Source organism: Liolophura sinensis, chromosome 3 (assembly GCF_032854445.1).
Source record: "Liolophura sinensis isolate JHLJ2023 chromosome 3, CUHK_Ljap_v2, whole genome shotgun sequence".
Classification (NCBI taxonomy): Eukaryota; Metazoa; Mollusca; class Polyplacophora; order Chitonida; family Chitonidae; genus Liolophura; species Liolophura sinensis.
This window is the reverse complement of record NC_088297.1, coordinates 27,273,447-27,296,200: the sequence shown is the minus strand read 5'-3', so window position 1 is coordinate 27,296,200 and position 22,754 is coordinate 27,273,447. Positions and strand designations below refer to the sequence as shown.

The window sequence follows — 22,754 nt, the reverse complement described above, 5'->3', positions numbered from 1 at the left end:
TTGGATGGAATATTTTTATAGCAATGATGCCTGCATCCTTATGATGAAGGTGATCTTGGGTTAAAAGAGTTGCAAGAGGTGAAACACCTACTGGACATCATATGGTGTACTCTCGGAACTAGGTCAGAGGAGAAATTGCCAACACTACTCTAATTCCTCAACCTTTTCGCATATGAAAGAGCAACTTTCAGCACGATTTATGCACATTTTCAGTTCCACTTCACAGACAAAACTACATTTGTCTTGGTTGGTCAATTTCCAGTTTTATCAACCTATAGTAAATCTTCAATGTTTTCAACCAATGAACCACTTTTTTCAATACTAGTTATGCATACAATAATTATGAAAAAGGCACTAAAAATGATTTGTTTGTGTGATTAAAGATACAAGACTGATAAAAATTCTAAACTTTGCAAACTATCTCTCTATACAGCTCTCTCAGAATGTTTCAAAATGTTGTTTGCTAAGCAGGTTGAAAAAGTTGAAAAAAATAGGGTACATAGAATAATGCCCTTGGAATAAGCTTGAATAAACAGCAAGTTGCAAACATGTGAAAAGGTTAAAGAATTACAGTAAGTTACATACCACTCTGAAAAACATCCTCATAACAAGTGGATTCTCTTATAAGACATAAATGGAAAGATGCTAACTCAAAAGTATTCCCACACGGAATGAATGATAGGCGTTGTAGCAAAAGTTGAAAAGTTTGAAAAGCACCCCAGACACAAACAGCTTCTAAAAACACAATGTGACTAAAAATGACTATAAAAGTTTCGTGCAGGTACATCTCAGAACTTTCTGCTGAACTTCAAATGGTTGGCACAACTAATGTAGGAGAAGAGAAGTTTTCAAGATACAGGTAATCAACAACCATATACCTCTGTGTCCTGATGCATATCAGACCTAGTCTATGCTCACCAGAGCCATGTACCTCTGCTTGTGTCCTGATGCTTATCAGAGCTTGTCTATGCTCACCAGAGCCATGTACTTCTGCCTGTGTCCTGACGCTTATCAGAGCTCATCTCTGCTCACCAGAGCAATGTACCTCTGCTTGTGTCCTGACGCTTATCAGACCTAGTCTATGATCACCAGAGCCATGTACCTCTGCTGGTGTCCTGATGCTTATCAGAGCTCGTCTATGCTCACCAGAGCCATGTACCTCTGCTGGTGTCCTGATGCTTATCAGAGCTCATCTATGCTCACCAGAGCCATGTACCTCTGCTTGTGTCCTGACGCTTATCAGACCTAGTCTATGATCACCACAGCCATGTACCTCTGCTTGTGTCCTGATGCTCATCAGAGCTCGCCTATGCTCATCAGCGCTGCAGGCATAACATGAGAACATTAACATGTCTGTTCAATACAACTGATATTCCAGCTGACATTCAATCCATAATTATGGAATGTACCCTAGGCTAATATTAACAGAATTAATGAGCGATGCAATGGATTCCATGATCAACTTTTGTCAGTCATATTGGTGCACAACTGCTATACAAGTAATGGTAACATTCCTCCAAAATGGCTGCTGATTTAACCTTCTGCTACAGCAGACACAACAGGACTGATGCATGTACATTGCCAATGTGATATCAACATGGCAAACTTATTCACTCATCCTACTTAGATGTGCGTAGGTCGTGTGAGAGCCTACCTTACCTGTATATGAGACACCCACTGTTGCACAAGAGACAAGCAGCACTACCTCTGGTAGATTTAATTTGTTTGATTGGTGTTTTACGCTGTACTCAAGAATATCTCACTCATACGACGCCGGCCAGCATTATGGTTTGAGGAAACCCAAAACCATGCACAGATTGCTGCAGATCTTCCAATGCATGGGTGGAGAAGAAGCCAACCTCTGACAGATGTGAGACAGTTGTGTTCATGTACAGATTGACAGGTAGGGGAGACAAGCACATAGGGGAGATAACTTAAGAGAGTAAATACAACGATGGATGATGAAAGTTTACTCTGAACATAAGTGAAAGTCCTGAAACTCTCACAATATATCCGTGATCATATATTTATCAACTGTAACAACACCACATGTAATGTAGGTTGGGATGAATCCTTCTCTCAAAATCCTTGTGTGCTTTTCAAACTATAACACACATGTATTCCAATTCAACTTCGCTGATGACCTGAAAGCTCTTGGCTGATGAAACAGTTACACGTGTGTGAAGGTATGAGCTAAAACATCTTAAAACAAATACTTGACCATTTTTGGTGCCTATTGCTGAACTCAAGCTTGTAATTTAAAAAACAACGGAAAGATGCAACTTTTATACCAGTGTCATACCACTGAACTGTCAACATCTTGTCCATTTTGGTTAGCCTTGTCTCTGTTCTGCTGTATCTTGGTCCCTTCCATCTCAGCCCTGGTCACTTTCTCTTGAAGTTTCTCTTCTCTGTAGTTATAGTTTTCCATACAAAAGCCACAAGTAGTTCCTAGTTCATAACTCATGTCTGGTTCAGCAGGCACACCCTCATGTTTTCCCTCACCTCAGTCTTGTTGAAATCAGTAGTCCAATGTTCCCAAACTCCATGCTTCCTGAATCCAGTTTATTGGGGACACCAAGTGTGGAACTTAGCTTACTGGTGATACCAAGCCTGGCACTTAGCTTACTGTTGACACCAAGCCTGGCACTATCCAGCTTATTAGTGACACCAAGCCTGGCACTATCCAGCTTTTTGGTGACACCAAGCCTGGCACTTTCCACCTTATTGGTGACACCAAGCCTGGCACTATCCAGCTTATTGGTGACACCAAGTCTGGCACTTTCCAGCTGATTGGTGACACTACAGCCTCAAATGTATCTGAAACACTTTTGTTTGTCGTGAGGCAGTCGAGTTTTAAACAGGACCGAGTCAACACGATATTGTGTGTATAACAGCGGCATGTAGCCGTACACTTCCACAAAAAAGTTAATACACTTGTGTCTCTCCTCAAAGTGGGACTCGTCACCTGACAGTGCCTGTGGACAGCCAGGGCAGCGAAACGTCCAGCGTGACGTCACCTACAACAACAACAACACATACAAATTTTGTCTGTTTCACATCTTGCTCAAGACTGTTTCACTTCTATTACAGCAGCCAGCATTAAGGAGGGAGGATACCGGGCAGAGCCCAGGGCAAATCATTCGCAGGTTGCCTACAGACCGGAGAGGATGCCAGCATAAGGGTTAATTACGTCTTGAAATTACTGTTATTTTCATCAATAGTCTGGTCTCCATGTGTCTTGTATTGTTTATATATGTATATAATTTGTACATGTTTAGGGAGGAAACCATTCAGCATATACATAACCTGAACTCGATGGGTGGTTTATCGTTTAGGTAGGAACCCATTCAGCAAGTGTAAAACCTTACCTTGACAGGTGGCTTCCTCGTGAGATGGGAGACTAGGAAGTTCATGGCAATGTCTTCACAGTTCATGTACTCATCCACTTTGTCTCGGATGGCCTGAGGCATGATGTGACTGTACATGTAAGCGTAATACTGTCAGAGAAACAAAACACACATTAGTGAGCCATTTACACGAAGGCGTGGTTTATAGACACAAATGACACAGGTACGTCATTCTCTACAAAGTCACAAAGATCCACACTTAAATTAGGCTGTTATATGCCACATTGTTCCTCACACATGACACAGGTACGTCATTCTCTACAAAGTCACCATGATCCACACTTACACCAGGCTGTTACATGCCACATTGTTCCTCACACATGACACAGGTACGTCATTCTCTACAAAGTCACCATGATCCACATTTACACTAGGCTGGTACATGTCACATTGTTCCCCACACATGACACAGGTACGTCATTCTCTACAAAGTCACCATGATCTACATTTAAACTAGGCTGTTACATCACACATTGTTCCTCACACATGACACACGTACGTCATTCTCTACAAAGTCACCATGATACACACCTACACCAGGCTGTTACGTGCTACATTGTTCCTCACACATGACACAGGTACGTCATTCTCTACAAAGTCACCATGATCCACACTTAAATTAGGCTGTTATATGCCACATTGTTCCTCACACATGACACAGGTACGTCATTCTCTACAAAGTCACCATGATCCACACTTACACCAGGCTGTTACATGCCACATTGTTCCTCACACATGACACAGGTACGTCATTCTCTACAAAGTCACCATGATCCACACTTACACTAGGCTGGTACATGTCACATTGTTCCCCACACATGACACAGGTACGTCATTCTCTACAAAGTCACCATGATCTACATTTAAACTAGGCTGTTACATCACACATTGTTCCTCACACATGACACACGTACGTCATTCTCTACAAAGTCACCATGATACACACCTACACCAGGCTGTTACGTGCTACATTGTTCCTCACACATGACACAGGTACGTCATTCTCTACAAAGTCACCATGATCCACACTTAAATTAGGCTGTTATATGCCACATTGTTCCTCACACATGACACAGGTACGTCATTCTCTACAAAGTCACCATTATCCACACTTACACCAGGCTGTTACATGCCACATTGTTCCTCACACATGACACAAGTACGTCATTCTCTACAAAGTCACAAAGTTCCACACTTAAATTAGGCTGTTATATGCCACATTGTTCCTCACACATGACACAGGTACGTCATTATCTACAAAGTCACCATGATCCACACCTACACCAGGCTGTTACATGCCACATTGTTCCTCACACATGACACAGGTACGTCATTCTCTACAAAGTCACCATGATCCACACTTACACTAGGCTGTTACATGCCACATTGTTCCTCACACATGACACAGGTACGTCATTCTCTACAAAGTCACAAAGATCCACACTTAAATTAGGCTGTTATATGCCACATTGTTCCTCACACATGACACAGGTACGTCATTCTCTACAAAGTCACCATGACCCACACTTACTCCAGGCTGTTACATGCCACATTGTTCCTCATACATGACACAGGTACGTCATTCTCTACAAAGTCACCATGATCCACACTTACACTAGGCTGGTACATGTCACATTGTTCCCCACACATGACACAGGTACGTCATTCTCTACAAAGTCACTATGATCTACATTTAAACTAGGCTGTTACATGCCACATTGTTCCTCACACATGACACACGTACGTCATTCTCTACAAAGTCACCATGATCCACACTTACACTAGGCTGTTACGTGCTACATTGTTCCTCACACATGACACAGGTACGTCATTCTCTACAAAGTCACCATGATCCACAGCTACACTAGGCTGTTACATGCCACATTGTTCCTCACACATGACACAGGTACATCATTCTCTACAAAGCCTCCACGATCCACACTTACACTAGGCTGTTACATGCCACATTGTTCCTCACACATGACACAGGTACGTCATTCTCTACAAAGTCACCATGATTCACACCTACACTAGGCTGTTACATGCCACATTGTTCCTCACACATGACACAGGTACGTCATTCTCTACAAAGTCACCATGATCCACACTTACACTAGGCTGTTACATGCCAATCCTTTGCTGAATTTGTCACATTCTGTCACAGCAAACACAAGATCCAATATCATCATTTTGTGGCTTAGCAATTTATACCTAAGCAATGCGTTTTGTAGTCACTTTATATATTACATTGTAATTTTTAAACTTTTGAAAAGATGGACAAATTAAAATGCTGACATATAATTTGATTTTGTGACAGCCAGGCACTGTTCTTCCTATTCTACTTAAATGGAATAGTAGGACAAAGGATTAAGATGACATCTTCTGACCGACGAGTAGTAATAATGTGAGACAGATAGCACAGGTGTGTGACATACCTTATGGAAGAATGCTGCCTCTGTCAGAACCATGGAGAGCTCACAGCAATAGTTAGAGTTGTAGAGCAAGGACTTGTGAGACAAATCTCAGTTGTCATTAAGAGCGTCATCATGTGACACGTACATTTAGCACTGATGTGACATACCTTATGGAAGAAAGCTGCCCCTGTGAGAACCATGGAGAGCTCACAGGAATAGTTAGAATTGTACAGCCAGGACTTGTGGGACAAATCCCAGGCATGGAAACGTCCCGGGAACCCTACAATCCTGTCCCTTTCCTCTCGCCACACCCTATATAACACAAACACATTTCACAAATCACACCTGTTTGTGTCAAAACCTGCAAAATACTACATTTCATCTAAAATTTCATACGTGACTAACTTACCCATGTTTGCCCAATTCTATTGATCTTAAAAACATGCTTTGAGGTTCTTTCTTTTGGTGAATTTTTAGAGCGAACACAATAATTATATTTACATATATTTGCATAATTCTTTCAGTTCATAAGTGGTTTCCAAAGGTCCTGACCTGATTACCCAGTTCTTCTAAAATTTGGGACAGATATTAATGGTGTTGAAAGCAAGATACACGTTAGAAAATTTTCCATGAATCATCCATTACATCAGGTAAATCTGGCAAAAAAAAATTTACCTGAAACCAAAAATAATCTCATCATGGCGTAGATGGGCGTCATCGTCTATACTTAACACGGCCTCTGTTTCTATGGCATCGTATGGCAAGAAGCGGTTATTCAGACTGTTCTTGGCTGCTTTCACAATCTGCAGACAAATAATAATAATTTATTTTCTGAGGGAGATCAATTAGTTTCACAATCAAGTCCCTTGGGAACACACCATCACACATGAAGTCATTTACAGGTGTATACAGTGTATATAAGATATAAATGTACAGGACAGACGATGATCAATGACTATATACAACGTAATGTATCATAGACAATTCTACATTTAATCAACAGAGGCATATTTTCACATAATAAACATTTCCATTTTTTTTTTTTTAAACACTGACAATTTGTGATTTTTTTACACAGTGTCACTGTGTCACCTCAGAATATCTAAAAGAATGTTGAAGGGCATTAGTTCAAGGTTTAGGAGGCATGAGGTTCATGGGTGTGGCAGATTTATTTATTTGATTGGTGTTTTATGCCGTACTCAAGAATATTTCACCTATATGATGGTGGCCGGCATTAAGGTGGGGAGGAAACCAGGCATAGCGCGGGAGAAACCCACAAGCATCCGCAGGTTGCTGGCAGATATTGCAGATCAAAGGTTATTTTGATAGACACACACAGTAGATTGTTAGACAGTAATCTCTTCTAACAACATATTAATCACATTGTACCTCAGGTATTTTTTAAATTTCACTTTGATCGGTGTTAAGCGGCGACTTTCAAGAATATTTTACATGCATAAAAGTAAAGTTCATGAGTTGAGAAATCCAAGATGGGCCTGGAGAAAATCACTGTCATTTGCCAGATACAACCAGCACAGGTGTGTAACATACAGAATGCTGCCCCTGTCAGAGCCATGGGAGAACTCGGAAGAATAGTTTAATAGAGTTGTAGAGCCTGGACTTGTGGGACAAATCCCAGGTGTCTGAGAGTGTCCATGGTTCTGACAAGGCCTGCCAAGCATGAACTGTATCTGAGCAAGACAAACAAAAAAAGCTGCCTTAAGGCACAACTGGAAGCTGTATCTATACAACAACCATTTACATGTACCTATAATAATTGCTTGATTTCTTAGATTATTTGACCACATTTGTTTTCTTGGGTGTTGGTGAAATCACAAAGACTTTTCTCTTTGCGAATAAATTGTTTGGATATTGAAAAAAAAAATTCTTATCAAGGCATTGTGTAATATGTACTTATAATGCAGACTCCACTTTTGTGGTGTATTTTCATTTTATTCAAAAGAGAATGCCCTCAGAATATGTTTCACTTACATGGACTTTGACTCCAATTTCAGGCCATCTCATTTCAACTGGAGGGAGTGTAGGGTTGTTCCAGACCACAATGACCTTGTTAAGATGAGGTAGACCTTTGAACCTTTGAAGGGCATTGATGAGCACAGCTTCCCTCTCATAAGTTAGTATCACAACTGTAGGTCAGAAAACAAAGAAAATTTAGAGCTATGGTCCAGCACTAGTAATTAGCGATGACATAATGTAAAACTTGTCTAAAATTGTGATGCAATGTTTCTAGGTCAGCATTTTTTTTTGCCGTCGCCAAATGAATGAAACCCTAGTGTGCTGTTTTGTTGACATTGAATACAGCTGGAATGCTAAAGGATATGGAAAATAACAAACCCATAAGTCATAAGAAACACACATGTGTAAACTTTATGAGGCAACAATTTAATAAACTTCCATCACAATTTGTAGTTTATTACATGTAAAACTGTTGTCATTGCCCACTGCTGTCACCAATGAATTTATGCCGTGGCAATTTTCCCTCCATAAGAGGACAGTGCTCAAGTACTTAACATCTCCATGAACATGAAGACAATTCACTCCTTCCTAGTCAAAAAAATTACTCTGCACAACAACCCCTGTCTTAGAAGTGGTGTCCAGTCAGTGCGATCTTTGTCTTCTGTTTGTGTACAGGTTAATCTCTTTCGGAGCCAGACTGAACACAACCTACTAATTTGTCAAGATGCATTTGTTAAGATTTGGTGTAAGATGCATGTATGCAGTTTTTATCCTGCATCAGACGAAGTACTCCGCTTTTCACTGGACAGCAATGGTCCTGAGGGATGTGTACATTCCAGTATAGTGCAGCCGATGTCATACATGTATGTGTTTGCTAACTAGGTTATCTCCCTTTGTTTGCTTGTGCCAGAAACTGTCACATCTTTGAAGTAAGTCACTTGTATACTGATCTTCTATGCTAAATCGATTTTTACAGGATAAATTTGTTCCATGGTTACAGAGTGATAGGATACGTGTATTTCTGTATCCTACAACTGAGTAATCATGTGCTTCTGTATCCTGCAACTGAGTAACCATGTATTTCTGAATCCTGCCACTGAGTAACCATGTATTTCCATATCCTGCCACAAAGTAACCATGTATTTCTGAATCCTGCCACAAAGTAACCATGTATTTCTGTATCCTGCCACTGTGTAACCATGTATTTCTGTATCCTGACACTGAGTAACCATGTATTTCTGTATCCAGCCACTGACTAACCATGTATTTCTGTATCCTGCCACTGAGTAATCACGTACTTTTGTATCCTGACACTGAGTAATCATGTGCTTTTGTATCCTGCCACAAAGTAACCATGTATTTAAGGTATTCTGCCACTGTGTAACCATGTATTTCTGTATCCAGCCACTGACTAACCATGTATTTCTGTATCTTGCCACTGTGTAACCATGTATTTCTGTATCCAGCCACTGACTAACCATGTATTTCTGTATCCTGTCACTGTGTTACCATGTATTTCTGTATCCAGCTACTGACTAACCATGTATTTCTGTATCCTGCCACTGAGTAATCATGTACTTTTGTATCCTGACACTGAGTAACCATGTATTTCTGTATCCTGCCACTGTGTAACCATGTATTTCTGTATCCAGCCACTGACTACCCATGTATTTCTGTATCCTGCCAATGAGTAATCATGTACTTTTGTATCCTGACACTGAGAAACCTTCTGGTGTAGGGTCACAGCCGACCCTGTGGGAGATGCCTGTAAAAACCCTGCCTAAGTTGGTCAAGGGTTTCATGTGACACATGCCGTAATGTGATTACTCCAATCTCGTCCATAAGGGCCACCTTGTATACATGTACCTGACAAATCTCCTGGGGTAGGGTCACAGCTGACCCTGTGGGAGATGCCTTACAAAAGCCTGTATCAGTTAAGAGTCAAGGGGTTTATGAGATAGACATGTACATGTACATAAATGCACAGTTCTGCAATCTCTGTTCACAGGGACTGGGGACGGAATGCAAAAAGGCCAATCTCTGTTCACTGAGACTGGGGACCGATTGCACAAGGCCAATCTCTGTTTACTGGGACTGGGGACCAATTGCACAAAGCCAATCTCTGTTCACAGGGACTGGGGACCGATTGCACAAGGCCAATCTCTGTTCACAGGGACTGGGGACCGATTCCACAAAGCCAATCTTTGTTCACAGGGACTGGGGATCAATTGCACAAAGCCAATCTCTGTTCACTGGGACTGGGGACCGATTGCACAAAGCCAATCTCTGTTCACAGGGGACTGGGGACCGATTGCACAAGGCCAATCTCTGTTCACAGGGACTGGGGACCGATTGCACAAAGCCAATCTCTGTTCACAGGGACTGGGGATCGATTGCACAAAGCCAATCTCTGTTCACTGGGACTGGGGACCGATTGCACAAAGCCAGTCTGTTCACAGGAACTGGGGATCGATTGCACAAAGCCAATCTCTGTTCACTGGGACTGGGGACCGATTGCACAAAGCCAATCTCTGTTCACAGGGACTGGGGACCGATTGCACAAAGCCAATCTCTGTTCACAGGGACTGGGGACCGATTGCACAAAGCCAATCTCTGTTCACAGGGACTGGGGATCGATTGCACAAAGCCAATCTCTGTTCACTGGGACTGGGGACCGATTGCACAAAGCCAGTCTCTGTTCACAGGGACTGGGGACCGATTGCACAAAAGCCAATCTCTGTTCACAGGGACTGGGGACAGATTGCACAAAGCCAATCTCTGTTCACAGGGACTGGGGACCGATTCCACAAAGCCAGTCTGTTCACAGGGACTGGGGGACCGATTGCACAAGGCCAATCTCTGTTCACAGGGACTGGGGACAGATTGCACAAAGCCAATCTCTGTTCACAGGGACTGGGGACCGATTGCACAAAGCCAATCTGTTCACAGGGACTGGGGACCGATTGCACAAAGCCAATCTCTGTTCACAGGGACTGGGGACCGATTGCACAAAGCCAATCTCTGTTCACAGGGACTGGGGACAGATTGCACAAAGCCAATCTCTGTTCACTGGGACTGGGGACCAATTGCACAAGGTCAATCTCTGTTCACAGGGACTGGGGACCGATTGCACAAAGCCAATCTCTGTTCACAGGGACTGGGGACAGATTGCACAAAGCCAATCTCTGTTCACTGGGACTGGGGACCAATTGCACAAGGTCAATCTCTGTTCACAGGGACTGGGGACCGATTGCACAAAGCCAGTCTCTGTTCACAGGGACTGGGGACCGATTGCACAAACCCAATTCTGATTTAAGTCACAGTTGTAAATACAATTTTAAGGCTTATGTTTGGGCTTTAGAAATGTTGTGCGCCTCATCAATGTTATCTTAAGACAAAGTCCACATTTCAACTTTTAGTATCAAAAACTACGGACTGTAGATAGAATTTAAATTTTGACTTTTAAAAAGTGAGAAACAGCTTTGTGGAATCGGCCATAGTTTTACAGCCCTTACTGTATCTGACCTTTACTGCAAGTATACAAAACATCCACGTACAAGTGTGCATTCCCCTGGGTCCAGTCCACGTCAATAGATCAGCAAACCCTACATCTCTAGATTCCTAAACAACTGATGTAAAAACTCACCTGTAAACTGTTCCCTGGGGTAATTGCCACCCAGGGCTTCATTGAACTCCTTCCCTGCCCCACCCTCCCCTTTGTTGATGGGCCGAAATCCTAACCCAGAGCCTGAAAAGATGAAATGCAGAAGTATATGTACGACAGGTTGTTGTCAATTACATGGACAACAATTACTTACATGTACATGTGTTGATTTATTTATATTTTATTAATGCATAATGCCAGGGGTTTGAAATTAGCAGTAATCCAGTGGCCCAACTCCTGTCATTTTCTGACATACATGTACCAGTAGATTTTGTAAGGTACAATGTACTGTGTGCCTTAGGCCAGCAGAAAATAAAAACTTCACAGAGAAAGTCTTAGTCATTAACATTTAGAAAGGAGGGTGTAAAAATTATTGGATAATTAAAATTTTGAAAGTAACATTCAATATGACCGTGAGCATCAGCATCAGGCCTATAAAGTGTTGCCGATAGATTGTTGAGGGGTAGTTGCTTCACTACAATGCCGAAATCCATACTATGACTTACATGTATGTGGTGTAGAAATTTTAAATCAGCATTCACTGACAATGAAAAGCAATCTTGGTTCTCGGTTAGCCATTCCAAATTGATTCTATCTTTTGTGTCAGGACCAGTAAACTTGTGGGCAGAGCAGTGGAATTCACAGAGTACTGAGTCCAGTTGCACAAAGATGTCATAAATGTTCATGTACCATATCGCACATATTGGACAATGATATGGTGATAATAATGTACAAAATATCGTACGACAAATGCACGATAAATAAATGTTGTATGCTGTTTTGTGAAAGTGGCCTCTGGTCCTGGTGTACAGTTTGACTTTTAGCTTAAATTCCAACCCTGAATGCCATGATCAATAACAACATGTATTTCACTTATATCACAGGCATATATCTATTACTGAGTAACTGGCAAGTCCAATGACTTGATGTAACTGTTCAGGTTAAGAGGGTAATAACTCTCATGCCAATGGGGATTGGTGAGTTATCTCCCTTGAATTTAGGACATAGAGTACAGAAGAGCTATTAGATACTAATACATACATATATTTACATTTATGAGTACAAATAAATTTTAGTCATTATTTTACTCCAAAACGTGTACATGGAGTAAAACCAACAAGCCAAACACAAAACTTCTGTGCTCACCGATAAATAAAAACGATGTCATCAGAGAAAAACTTTTACTTGCTAAATTATACTTTTCCCTGTATACCTGCTACCAATTTTGTGCAAAGAGTGAAATAAAATGTTCAGCCGTCTAAGTTTCAACCGTACTACATTGTACTATGTGGTTAAAAATGGGTTCGGAATCAGGTGAGACTCCAATGCCCATAATGAAGGGGAAACTGTGCGAGAGCTTCAATACATTTATTACTTGTTCCACAATGGACTTACCCAAAAACTTGGCCTCGGAGGACAGCTTTTTGTCGAATGGGGAATTAGGGTAGAGATGGAAGGGGTCACGAGGATGATTAAACTCCTCAAATGTCACTGTGAAGTTCCTACGGAACATGGGTGAAGGAAATGGCTGTTCAATCGGGCCCAACACGTCGTCAGTCTCAGGGTCCAGATCAGGAGCACTTAACTTAGGGGGGATAAACGAGGTGTTAAAAATACTAGGGCTGGGGGAGTCCATGACTGGTACAGGGGGGATTTGTAGTCTGGTCCGTACAACAGCCAGTAAAGTCTCTACAAGCCGCTCTGTAGAGCCGAAGTACGTCTCCCAGAGAAAACGTCCCTGATGCCTCAGAGTGTAAATGTCAGTGTCTGTGTAGGTGCGCACAAAAAAGTGTAGCTCGGTGAGACGTGCCTTCGGAAGGATAATGGATGCACGGCGCCAGTCAATGGCCTCGGAGAACGGCAGCTCAAGGTGGTCACCGAGGATGACAGGAACAGCACCATACCTCAGTGCCTCATAAAGACGGATCTGAGTTATAACAGTGGACACGAGACTAGTATTTGTGGGAGTCAAAATAAGTGTGAAGGTAGAATCCTGCAAGAAGTTCTGCCTTGACTGGTCAGTCCCCGCATAGCGACCACTCGCTGACCGCACCCAGTAACTTGGAACCCTCACATGCAAACTGAAAGTTAAACCCGTCTTCTGACACAGACTGCATTCTCTTGAGCGTGTCCACGACTGTCTTTTCAAGACTCAACAAATTAGCCACTTCAGAAACACTTTGAAGCTGTCTTTGATTATTTATTTCTTGCAGCACATTATTCTTGTTGGCGTTGGTCTTAATAGAGGCTGGCTGCGGAGCGAGATACTCACCCTGGAATGTTAACAGATATTTCCGTCTTAGTGGTGACAGGGGAGGCAAACCCTGCCAGACTTCACCGTTGGCCACACCGAGAGCTGGTGAAGACACTATGTCAAACCCACGTCTGAAATTCCTGGAGGTAAAAGTGGACTGAACGAGGAAAGCTCTTCCTGTATCCACGTCATCGAAGATGTCCACATTGGAATGCGTCCTGGCGACATTTAACAGCACATGGTTCCTGCCATCCCCGTGCCAGTAAGGCAAACTGCGCAGCGTCTCCTCCAGCGTAGCTGTGCTGAACGACGCATCTTGCAGTTCTCCAATCAGAACAACGTACAAACATGCGAGATCGCCATCGCTGACGGCATACGGCGTCACACCGAATGCCTCGCTCACAGACCTCTCAACGAAGTGCTCTACTGGCGATAACCCCATGCCATAGTCACTGGGACTGTAGAAGTAGACCGGGAACTCCGACAGCAGTGAGCAACGTGAGTAATCAAAGCATGAGTGCATTCTGCAGGACAGCGGGGAGCGCGGCGATGCAACATTCACGTTATCCTCCAGGCCTGCCAGGATGCGCTGCGGGGCTTTGATGTCCGGCAGAGTTTTCATGAAAGCTTCCTCTTTCTCCATATTAGCCTGGTTGATGGTGATCTTGAGCATCTGAAGGTCCTTGGTCAACCGCTCATACTCAGACTTGAGGCTGTCAATGTGGGTAGTGTACCCCGAGATCTCTGTCTGCAGCTTCTGGCGCTTACTCTCCAAGTCCCGTAACTCCTTGGCCACCGAGGATTTGATTCGTTTCAGCTCGTCTACATGGTACTCCAGGTCGGACCCTGGAAATGACCAAAAAAATAAAACCCTATATCCAGTGCCAGGTATTACAATACACATAATCCAATACTGATTTATTTGATTGTGGCAAGAGGAAACCGGGCAGAGCCTGGGGCAAAGTCACTATCATTTGAAGGCTGCTGGAAGATCATCACCCGCACGACCAGAGAGGAAGCCAGCATGAGCTGGACTTGAACTCACAGCGACTGCATCAGTGAGAAGCTCCTGGGTTATCGCGCCATACTGGCACGATAACAATCTCAGCCATGTGGAGGACATAAACCAATACTGAGAAACACATCTGCAAATACTGGGTAATAGTTCAGGCCTTCTCTCAGTGTAATGTTTAAATCCAAAGAAAATTGGTTAAGAGTAAAATTTGATAAAAATGAAAAACAAGACCTTAAGATTTGGTAGCAAGGCTACCAAACAGCTGACCTACAGGAGACACATCAATACAAAACTTTAGCTGAATACATAAGGAGCTGAAGACCATAAATTTTGTAAAGTACTGAAATTAATACATGCAGTGCTTTTTGAGGTACATGTACCACCCCTAGAGCATGTACTGAAACATTGCTTTCCCTGTCACGCCTGCTATTCTACGCCAACATCAACACTAATGCTCAGGGTATTAGTACGAAATACATGTAAGTTCTACTTGTACTTTGTACAGGACAGCTTAATATAAAGCAATGTTCTTGACTTTTTCAAAAATTACTATGTGGTACCAAATTAAACACAGAATTTGAACAGTTTTACTTGTCCTAAATCCTCAACTAATTCCACTAATAAAGTCTACCTTCATAAAACACATTTACTTAACAATATGTCTAGTACAGGGAGTGGCTAGGCTGACCTTTGGCAAGTTACTTTCCCACGAGGGTTGTAAAAAATGCAAAACACTTTGCTGAAAGACAATTTGTCATCAATGAATGTTACACTTTGCAAAAGGCCATGGGGGATTCGTGCATTACTTACTATCACCAAGATGAAACATACTACTGTCAAATGTCATAGGCTATAGGTTCCTTCCACCAGCCCAGACCCTTCCCCCACCCCCCAACCCCCCATGAAGATATAAGTGGGGGACCTAAGTGCCCCTTGAAATAATTTTTTTTTACAGACCAAATGAAATGTCTAGGCAGCCCCTGGACTCTCGCCTGATTGGGTGGGATACTACTTCCGCTGCCTCAGCCCCCTAAAATTTGACGTTTTGCTGCCAATGAATGTTAATAATTCTCTACAGATATAAAACTTATGAACTTAAAATACAGTTTTAAGGCATGAAAATGGCTGAATACTGAGAGTGGCATTAAACCTCCGCAATACCTTTGATGAGATCTGGATCAACGATGGCATCTCCAAGGGGTTTGCGTCTCTGTGAGCCTTCCCTGACAGGCTCTGTGCTCATGTTGGACAGGTAATAGTGGGTTATCAAGGCCACGCTTACCAGCACAAGGAGCAGGACGGCAATGACCCGTGTGATCCGCAGCGACTTGAGCCAGTGCATCAACCTTCCTCGTGGTGGAAGACAGTCAAACCTGGCCATGCTCGGCCTCTCACGCTCATCCCGCGCACACCTACAGAAGGGAGATAAGGTTAACATATCTCATGTTTATATCCAAATACAGGAGTCTCTATGGCCAAGACAGTCAAACCTGGCTATGCTCGGCCTCTCACGCTCTTCCCGCACACACCTACAGAAGGGAGATAAGGTTAACATATCTCATGTTTATATCCAAGTAGAGGAGTCTCTGTGGCCAAGACAGTCAAACCTGGCCATGCTCGGCCTCTCACGCTCTTCCCGCACACACCTATAGAATTAGAAGGGAGATAAGGTTAACATATCTCATGTTTATATCCAAGTAGAGGCGCCTCTGTGGCCAAGACAGTCAAACCTGGCCATGCTCGGCCTCTCACGCTCTTCCCGCGCACACCTACAGAACGGAGATAAGGTTAGCATATCTCATGTTTATATCCAAGTAGAGGAGTCTCTGTGGCCAAGACAGTCAAACCTGGCCATGCTCGGCCTCTCACGCTCTTCCTGCACACACCTACAGAAGGGAGATAAGGTTAACATATCTCATGTTTATATCCAAATACAGGAGTCTTTGTGGCCAAGACAGTCAAACCTGGCCATGCTCGGCCTCTCACGCTCTTCCCGCGCACACCTACAGAAGGGAGATAAGGTTAGCATATCTCATGTTTATATCCAAGTAGAGGCGCCTCTGTGGCCAAGACAGTCAAACCTGGCCATGCTCGGCCTCTCACGCTCTTCCCGCACACACCTACAGAAGGGAGATAAGGTTAGCATATCTCATGTTTATATCCAAGTAGAGGAGCACATGATGAAGGAGCTGCTATGTAGCTGACCTTCTGACTTAAAGCTGAAGTCATACTACCAAACCCCTGGATTCAATGTCCACTTCTCAGCACAAACATGGGTACACAAGTCCAGGGATTCACACACAGCCGTAAGGCCAGCATTTCATGGGTCGGACGATATAAAGGTGCTTAAATTTTACATGAGGTTCGTGCACTAGTGCAATGAGCAATGTCTATGATGCAGGAAAACAAATTTCTCCACGATAAAGTCAGCCTACTGAAAGCTGCTACATATCAGCTGTTCTGATCTCTATTAATCAGCCATCAGCCAACATTAGGTGTGCCTTATTCTCAATTTCAATGCCTTTCCAGGTTCAATCAAAAATTAAAAGTGCCATGATTTTTCACTCTTTTCAAGACCTGGAAAAATTACTTTCAATTTGACCTGGCATGAATTTTGTTTACATGTATAGTATGTATTTTCAGAAGTAAAAACTTTGTCCAACAATATGAACATCTCAATTTACCTGTTGTTAAGTCATGATGACGGACAAAGTTTCTCCAGGCCTGAAGACGTCTACTAGATGAGGTTTCGAGAAGTTAACCTTCTGACAGTCATAGTGTCACAGTTCACCCACCCCTTTCAGAGTTGTCATCACATTTTGGACATACCTGAAATCACGAAAACAATCAAATAAATAAAAACATATAAATTCATTCTTACATGTATCTGGGGGAAAAAAGACAAGAATAACAGAAAAAAAAGTTTTACCTGTCTGTTACTCAGTACCGTGAAAAATACAACACTAATATACGTACTTATACACTGTAACTTGAACTGATTCCCACACAGTTAAATAATATACAGATTTGTGCACAGTGCACATATACGTCTCTTTACTGCCACTGTTCACTAACTACTGAAATGAAAGATGCACATGTACAAACATTTATATTCTTTTCATCACATTGAAACAAACCAATGATTCAAAACTATTTCGATGCAGTTGAGAAGAGCTTTGCACACCTCCTTTCTCACAGTCTTAGATCTATTCGTGGTTATAAGTGGTACAAACTTAAGACAGAAACACCTGTTCCCAGAAAAGCACTTGCTCATTTCCTTCTTGTGGGGGTGTCAGGCTGTAGAGATGTACATGTGTGCATTCAACTGTCTCAGCTGCACCTTGTTTACAGTATACCACAAACATGTCAATGTTGTTTGACATTTCCCCTGTAAATGTGTATATTTTAAATTTGTGTAAATTTTCATGCAAGTTCACAGGACTTGTTACTTTACTTGTCTTAAAAATTTTAGCTGTAAAAAGTACATTTTCAGGAGCAAATGAAGGGCACAAAAATATAACACACAAAAAAACTCAAAACAACTTTAACAATAACAGAGCTCTTGGAATCATGCAAAATTAGAAATCTGACCAAGGACAAAATTTTCAGTCAAATACACTATACTGGGTTTAATATTCACCAACTGCATCCTAATGTGCCTAATTTTATACAGATAAATTTTTGAAATCACTGCAGTGCTGGTGTCATACTAGCAGTGTAGCCTGAGTTGAAGTGTAAGGGGGGTGAGGGGGAGGGGAGGGGAGGACAATCGACCCCTTCCTGACTATCCTGTTTGGCCTCAGCCATCTAACAACAAACCACTGACACTTGGCCTTTAACAGATATATGGTTTAACGCAGGATAACATTGAAACATCCGAAACTGCACTTAATCACACGCCAGTGTCAATATTATATCAGATGTGACAGTTCCTGTCAAACTGGAAAAGAACATAAGGTTCAGGTTGCCCAATTTATAAGGCAGTGTAACAGAACAATACTCAGGGACTACCAGAAACATCCCTAGTTAAGGGCTAGACATACTGTTTATAAACGGAGTGACAACCTGGTGTTAGGGTTTGGATTACCCTAAATGACCTAACAAAACTGTATTGTTAGTGGCAAATAAATGTCACAAAATATTACTTTCGGTGCTGAAACTTACAATCTTCCAGTAGAATATCATCCCATGCTCCAAACAAACATCAAAAACATCCATCTAAAGTCAATAGAACTCTCAGAATCTGGCAGAATGGGCACGTTAGTCATGAACGAAATTTTAGGTCATTTAGGGTAAGTGGCAAGGTGATGCTGAACTAAGTGGCAAGGTGATGCTAGATTAAGTGGCAGCATGATGCTAAACTAAGTGGCAGCAAACGTGTTAAAACTAGGCCTATGTGGCAACATGTGTGTGAGTTAAAATGTGTTGCCTTTATCACATGTAACTACATGTGTACATGTATGTATTAACTGTGGAGAAATGAAATTCTCCTTTGTCAACATGCATTGACCCATGTGCATGTATATGAATATATCTGTTAATACTTTTTGTGTTTTCAAGAATCAGAACAACACTACAATTTAGAGCTGAAAGCATGAAAGCCATAGGCCAGTTGTTTATACGTGAATTACATGTTAATGTTGTAGTAAAGCAGGGACAGAAATAACATCTGTCTACCTGTCGGCGACAGGTCACAAAAAAAATTCACCTGCTGCAGCCACAGGTAGGCTCAATAAGTTTCCAATCATGTTTAAGTCAATATCCATGCAGGTCTATGTTTGTGAAGTCTGTATATTTACTTGGCGTTCCCGCAATCAAGTGTTGTCACAAGACTTAGACATTTTCTGCCTGAACAAGTCAACATTGCTACTACGTCATTTAGTGGACAAGGTTGTCATCATATTTGCGCTTTCAATTCCAAGACCAAACGTACCTTCAATGTTGAAGAAGCCATTTTCACAGGAAACAGTGTGAAACACCAGTCAAATAAATAAACAATAAAAGGACATTAATATTTATTGTCCCAACCTCTTCCTATCGCCCAAAAGTGTACAGTTTTAGGGCTGCATTGCTAACTTTTCCCGCTCAAGGTTTGGACTATACGTGGCGTTGCAAGTGTAAAGGGGAGCAACTCAAGACACACACATATCAATCTAAACAAACACACACTGGATGCTTTTCCTTGGTTGTTTCTCTGTAATGGGAAGCGCATGCATATACAGGTACAAAATGAACTTTCATCTTGATGATTGACAGTGCAGGTGTCACGGTCCTGACAGAATATTGAATGAAAAGAAACTTGCTTCTGAAACCAAAAATTCTTGTAACACTGTGGACCGATATTGCTTTGCCAAGGCAGTGATGATGACAAAAAATAATTTTGCCAAACTGAAATTGTATGTTCACAAAATGGGACAATGCTGATTGGCAGTGCTAGACTTTCTAAAAGTCAGACGGATGGGGCCAGGTAGATACCTGAAGGTGACAGGTACCAAAATAATCTACATGTCACAGGTGGTTTTAAAAAAACCTTTCTATGCCTGGTAAAGCCATGCATTTACATGTACTTAATACTGAAGTCCCAGGCACCTCTCATTTCTCAGTGCTGCATTGCATGTAAGACTGGCATTAAGATTAAGTCTCACTTCTGGGATATGGTAACTTTGGACAATAATGTCCATGTACTCCAACATGTTCCAGCTCTTGGACTTCCTTTTTAATCCGGTGTGTCATTATCACACTCCTTACCAAAGGCCGAGAGTGTGATTTGCACTCCTTCTCACCACATTCTTGATTTTGTCAGGTGTCTCTTATATGTTGTACCTCACCTAGATTTTAGGTCAGGGCTGTGTTATGCGTGGGAGTGTGATAGCACACCTCAAATTTGGAGGCCAGATCTTCATTTATTTACACAACACATATGTGTTTTTTTCATTTAAAAAAAATTTCTCTACAAAAGTTTTTGTAATTAATTATAACACCTGTAAATTTGCACATTAACATGCATGTACAAATAAAACAGTAGCATCTCATACAGAGTGTGAAGGAGCAGCTCCATGTACATGTACACGTAACACCCCGGCCAGCTTGCTTACATACCTACATGTATATGTACACGTAACACCCGGCCAGCCTGCTTACATACCTACATGTACATGTACATGTAACACCCGGCCAGCCTGCTTACATACCTACATGTACATGTACACGTAACACCCGGCCAGCCTGCTTACATACCTACATGTACATGTACACGTAACACCCCGGCCAGCCTGCTTACATACCTACATGTACATGTACACGTAACACCCGGCCAGCTTGCTTACATACCTACAAGTACATGTACACGTAACACCCCAGCCAGCCTGCTTACATACCTACATGTACATGTACACGTAACACCCGGCCAGCCTGCTTACATACCTACATGTACATGTACATGTAACACCCGGCCAGCCTGCTTACATACCTACATGTACATGTACATGTACACGTAACACCCGGCCAGCCTGCTTACATACCTACATGTACATGTACACGTAACACCCCGGCCAGCCTGCTTACATACCTACATGTACATGTACACGTAACACCCGGCCAGCTTGCTTACATACCTACATGTACATGTACACGTAACACCCCGGCCAGCCTGCTTACATACCTACATGTGCATGTACACGTAACACCCCGGCCAGCCTTCTTACATACCTACATGTACATGTACACGTAACACCCGGCCAGTCTGCTTACATACCTACATGTACATGTACACGTAACACCCCGGCCAGCTTGCTTACATACCTACATGTACATGTACACGTAACACCCCGGCCAGCCTGCTTACATACCTACATGTACATGTACATGTAACACCCCGGCCAGCCTGCTTACATACCTACATGTAAATGTACACGTAACACCCCGGCCAGCCTGCTTACATACCTACATGTACATGTACACGTAACACCCGGCCAGTCTGCTTACATATCTACATGTACATGTACACGTAACACCCGGCCAGCCTGCTTACATACCTCCATGTACCTGTACACGTAACACCCGGCCAGCCTGCTTACATACCTACATGTGCATGTACACGTAACACCCCAGCCAGCCTGCTTACATACCTACATGTACATGTACACGTAACACCCGGCCAGTCTGCTTACATACCTACATGTACATGTACCCGTAACACCCCGGCCAGCCTGCTTGCATACCTACGTGTACGTGTATACGTAACACCCGGCCAGCCTGCTTGTATACCTACATGTACGTGTACACGTAACACCCGGCCAGCCTGCTTGTATACCTACACGTACATGTCTTCAAAAAGTTCTTCATTTTTTACTGGGCTTTTTTTCTCTATGCTAGTGTCATTTGCTACAATATACATGTAAAAAAAAAACCTTTCCACACAAACCTACTCTTATCATTTTCTCTGGTAGGGTCAGGTTACACATAAACAAGGAATTTTTTGTGTATGTCTTGGCCTTTTGCTGACTTGGTGGAGTTCAAACCGCCTAACGTTAATAGACCTGGATGAACATCTGTCAAACTATAAATGGTTTAAGGGTTTACAGGGCCGCAGCGGTGTTTGTTGTGTAACCCAATGCAGTTGAGCCTTGTTTCGTACCTAGTCAAATCTTTTCTACCTCGTCAATAGGTAGAAATGATAGAGGGTTACACAACAAACACAAAGGTGTTAAAGTCTATTCTAACCCCCCCCCTCCCCCCCAAAATGAAGAAAATGAAGAAAATGAGGCAAAATGTCTCATTGTTGAGTGATGTAGGAATGTAAAATTGCACTGTACATGTATCATACCGCTGAGCTTAGATTGGAAGGTCATTAAACAAATGTTTCTTTTGTCGCGTCATGGCGTTTGGGTGTAAACCATCAAAAATGCAAAGACAGAAGTGATATCTACAAACTGTGCGAAATAACACTTTTATCACTGAAGGAAATTCCAATAGTTCACCTTTATATAAATCATAAAAGCAAATTTAACAACTAAACAAA

The 22,754-nt window shown here is 42.3% G+C and overlaps 1 protein-coding gene across 1 annotated transcript; it reads right to left on the bottom strand.

The window, feature by feature from the left end:
• LOC135463576 (exostosin-3-like) lies at positions 1–19,788 on the bottom strand. The gene is given in 11 exon segments (XM_064740879.1): positions 1–3,020; positions 3,372–3,500; positions 5,992–6,136; positions 6,500–6,627; positions 7,817–7,971; positions 11,448–11,549; positions 12,861–13,491; positions 13,493–14,565; positions 15,896–16,146; positions 17,419–17,563; positions 19,668–19,788. Coding segments are annotated over 9 exon segments (2,793 nt in total). The 5' UTR covers positions 16,116–16,146; positions 17,419–17,563; positions 19,668–19,788; the 3' UTR covers positions 1–2,810.
• Positions 19,789–22,754: the final 2,966 nt, after the last annotated feature.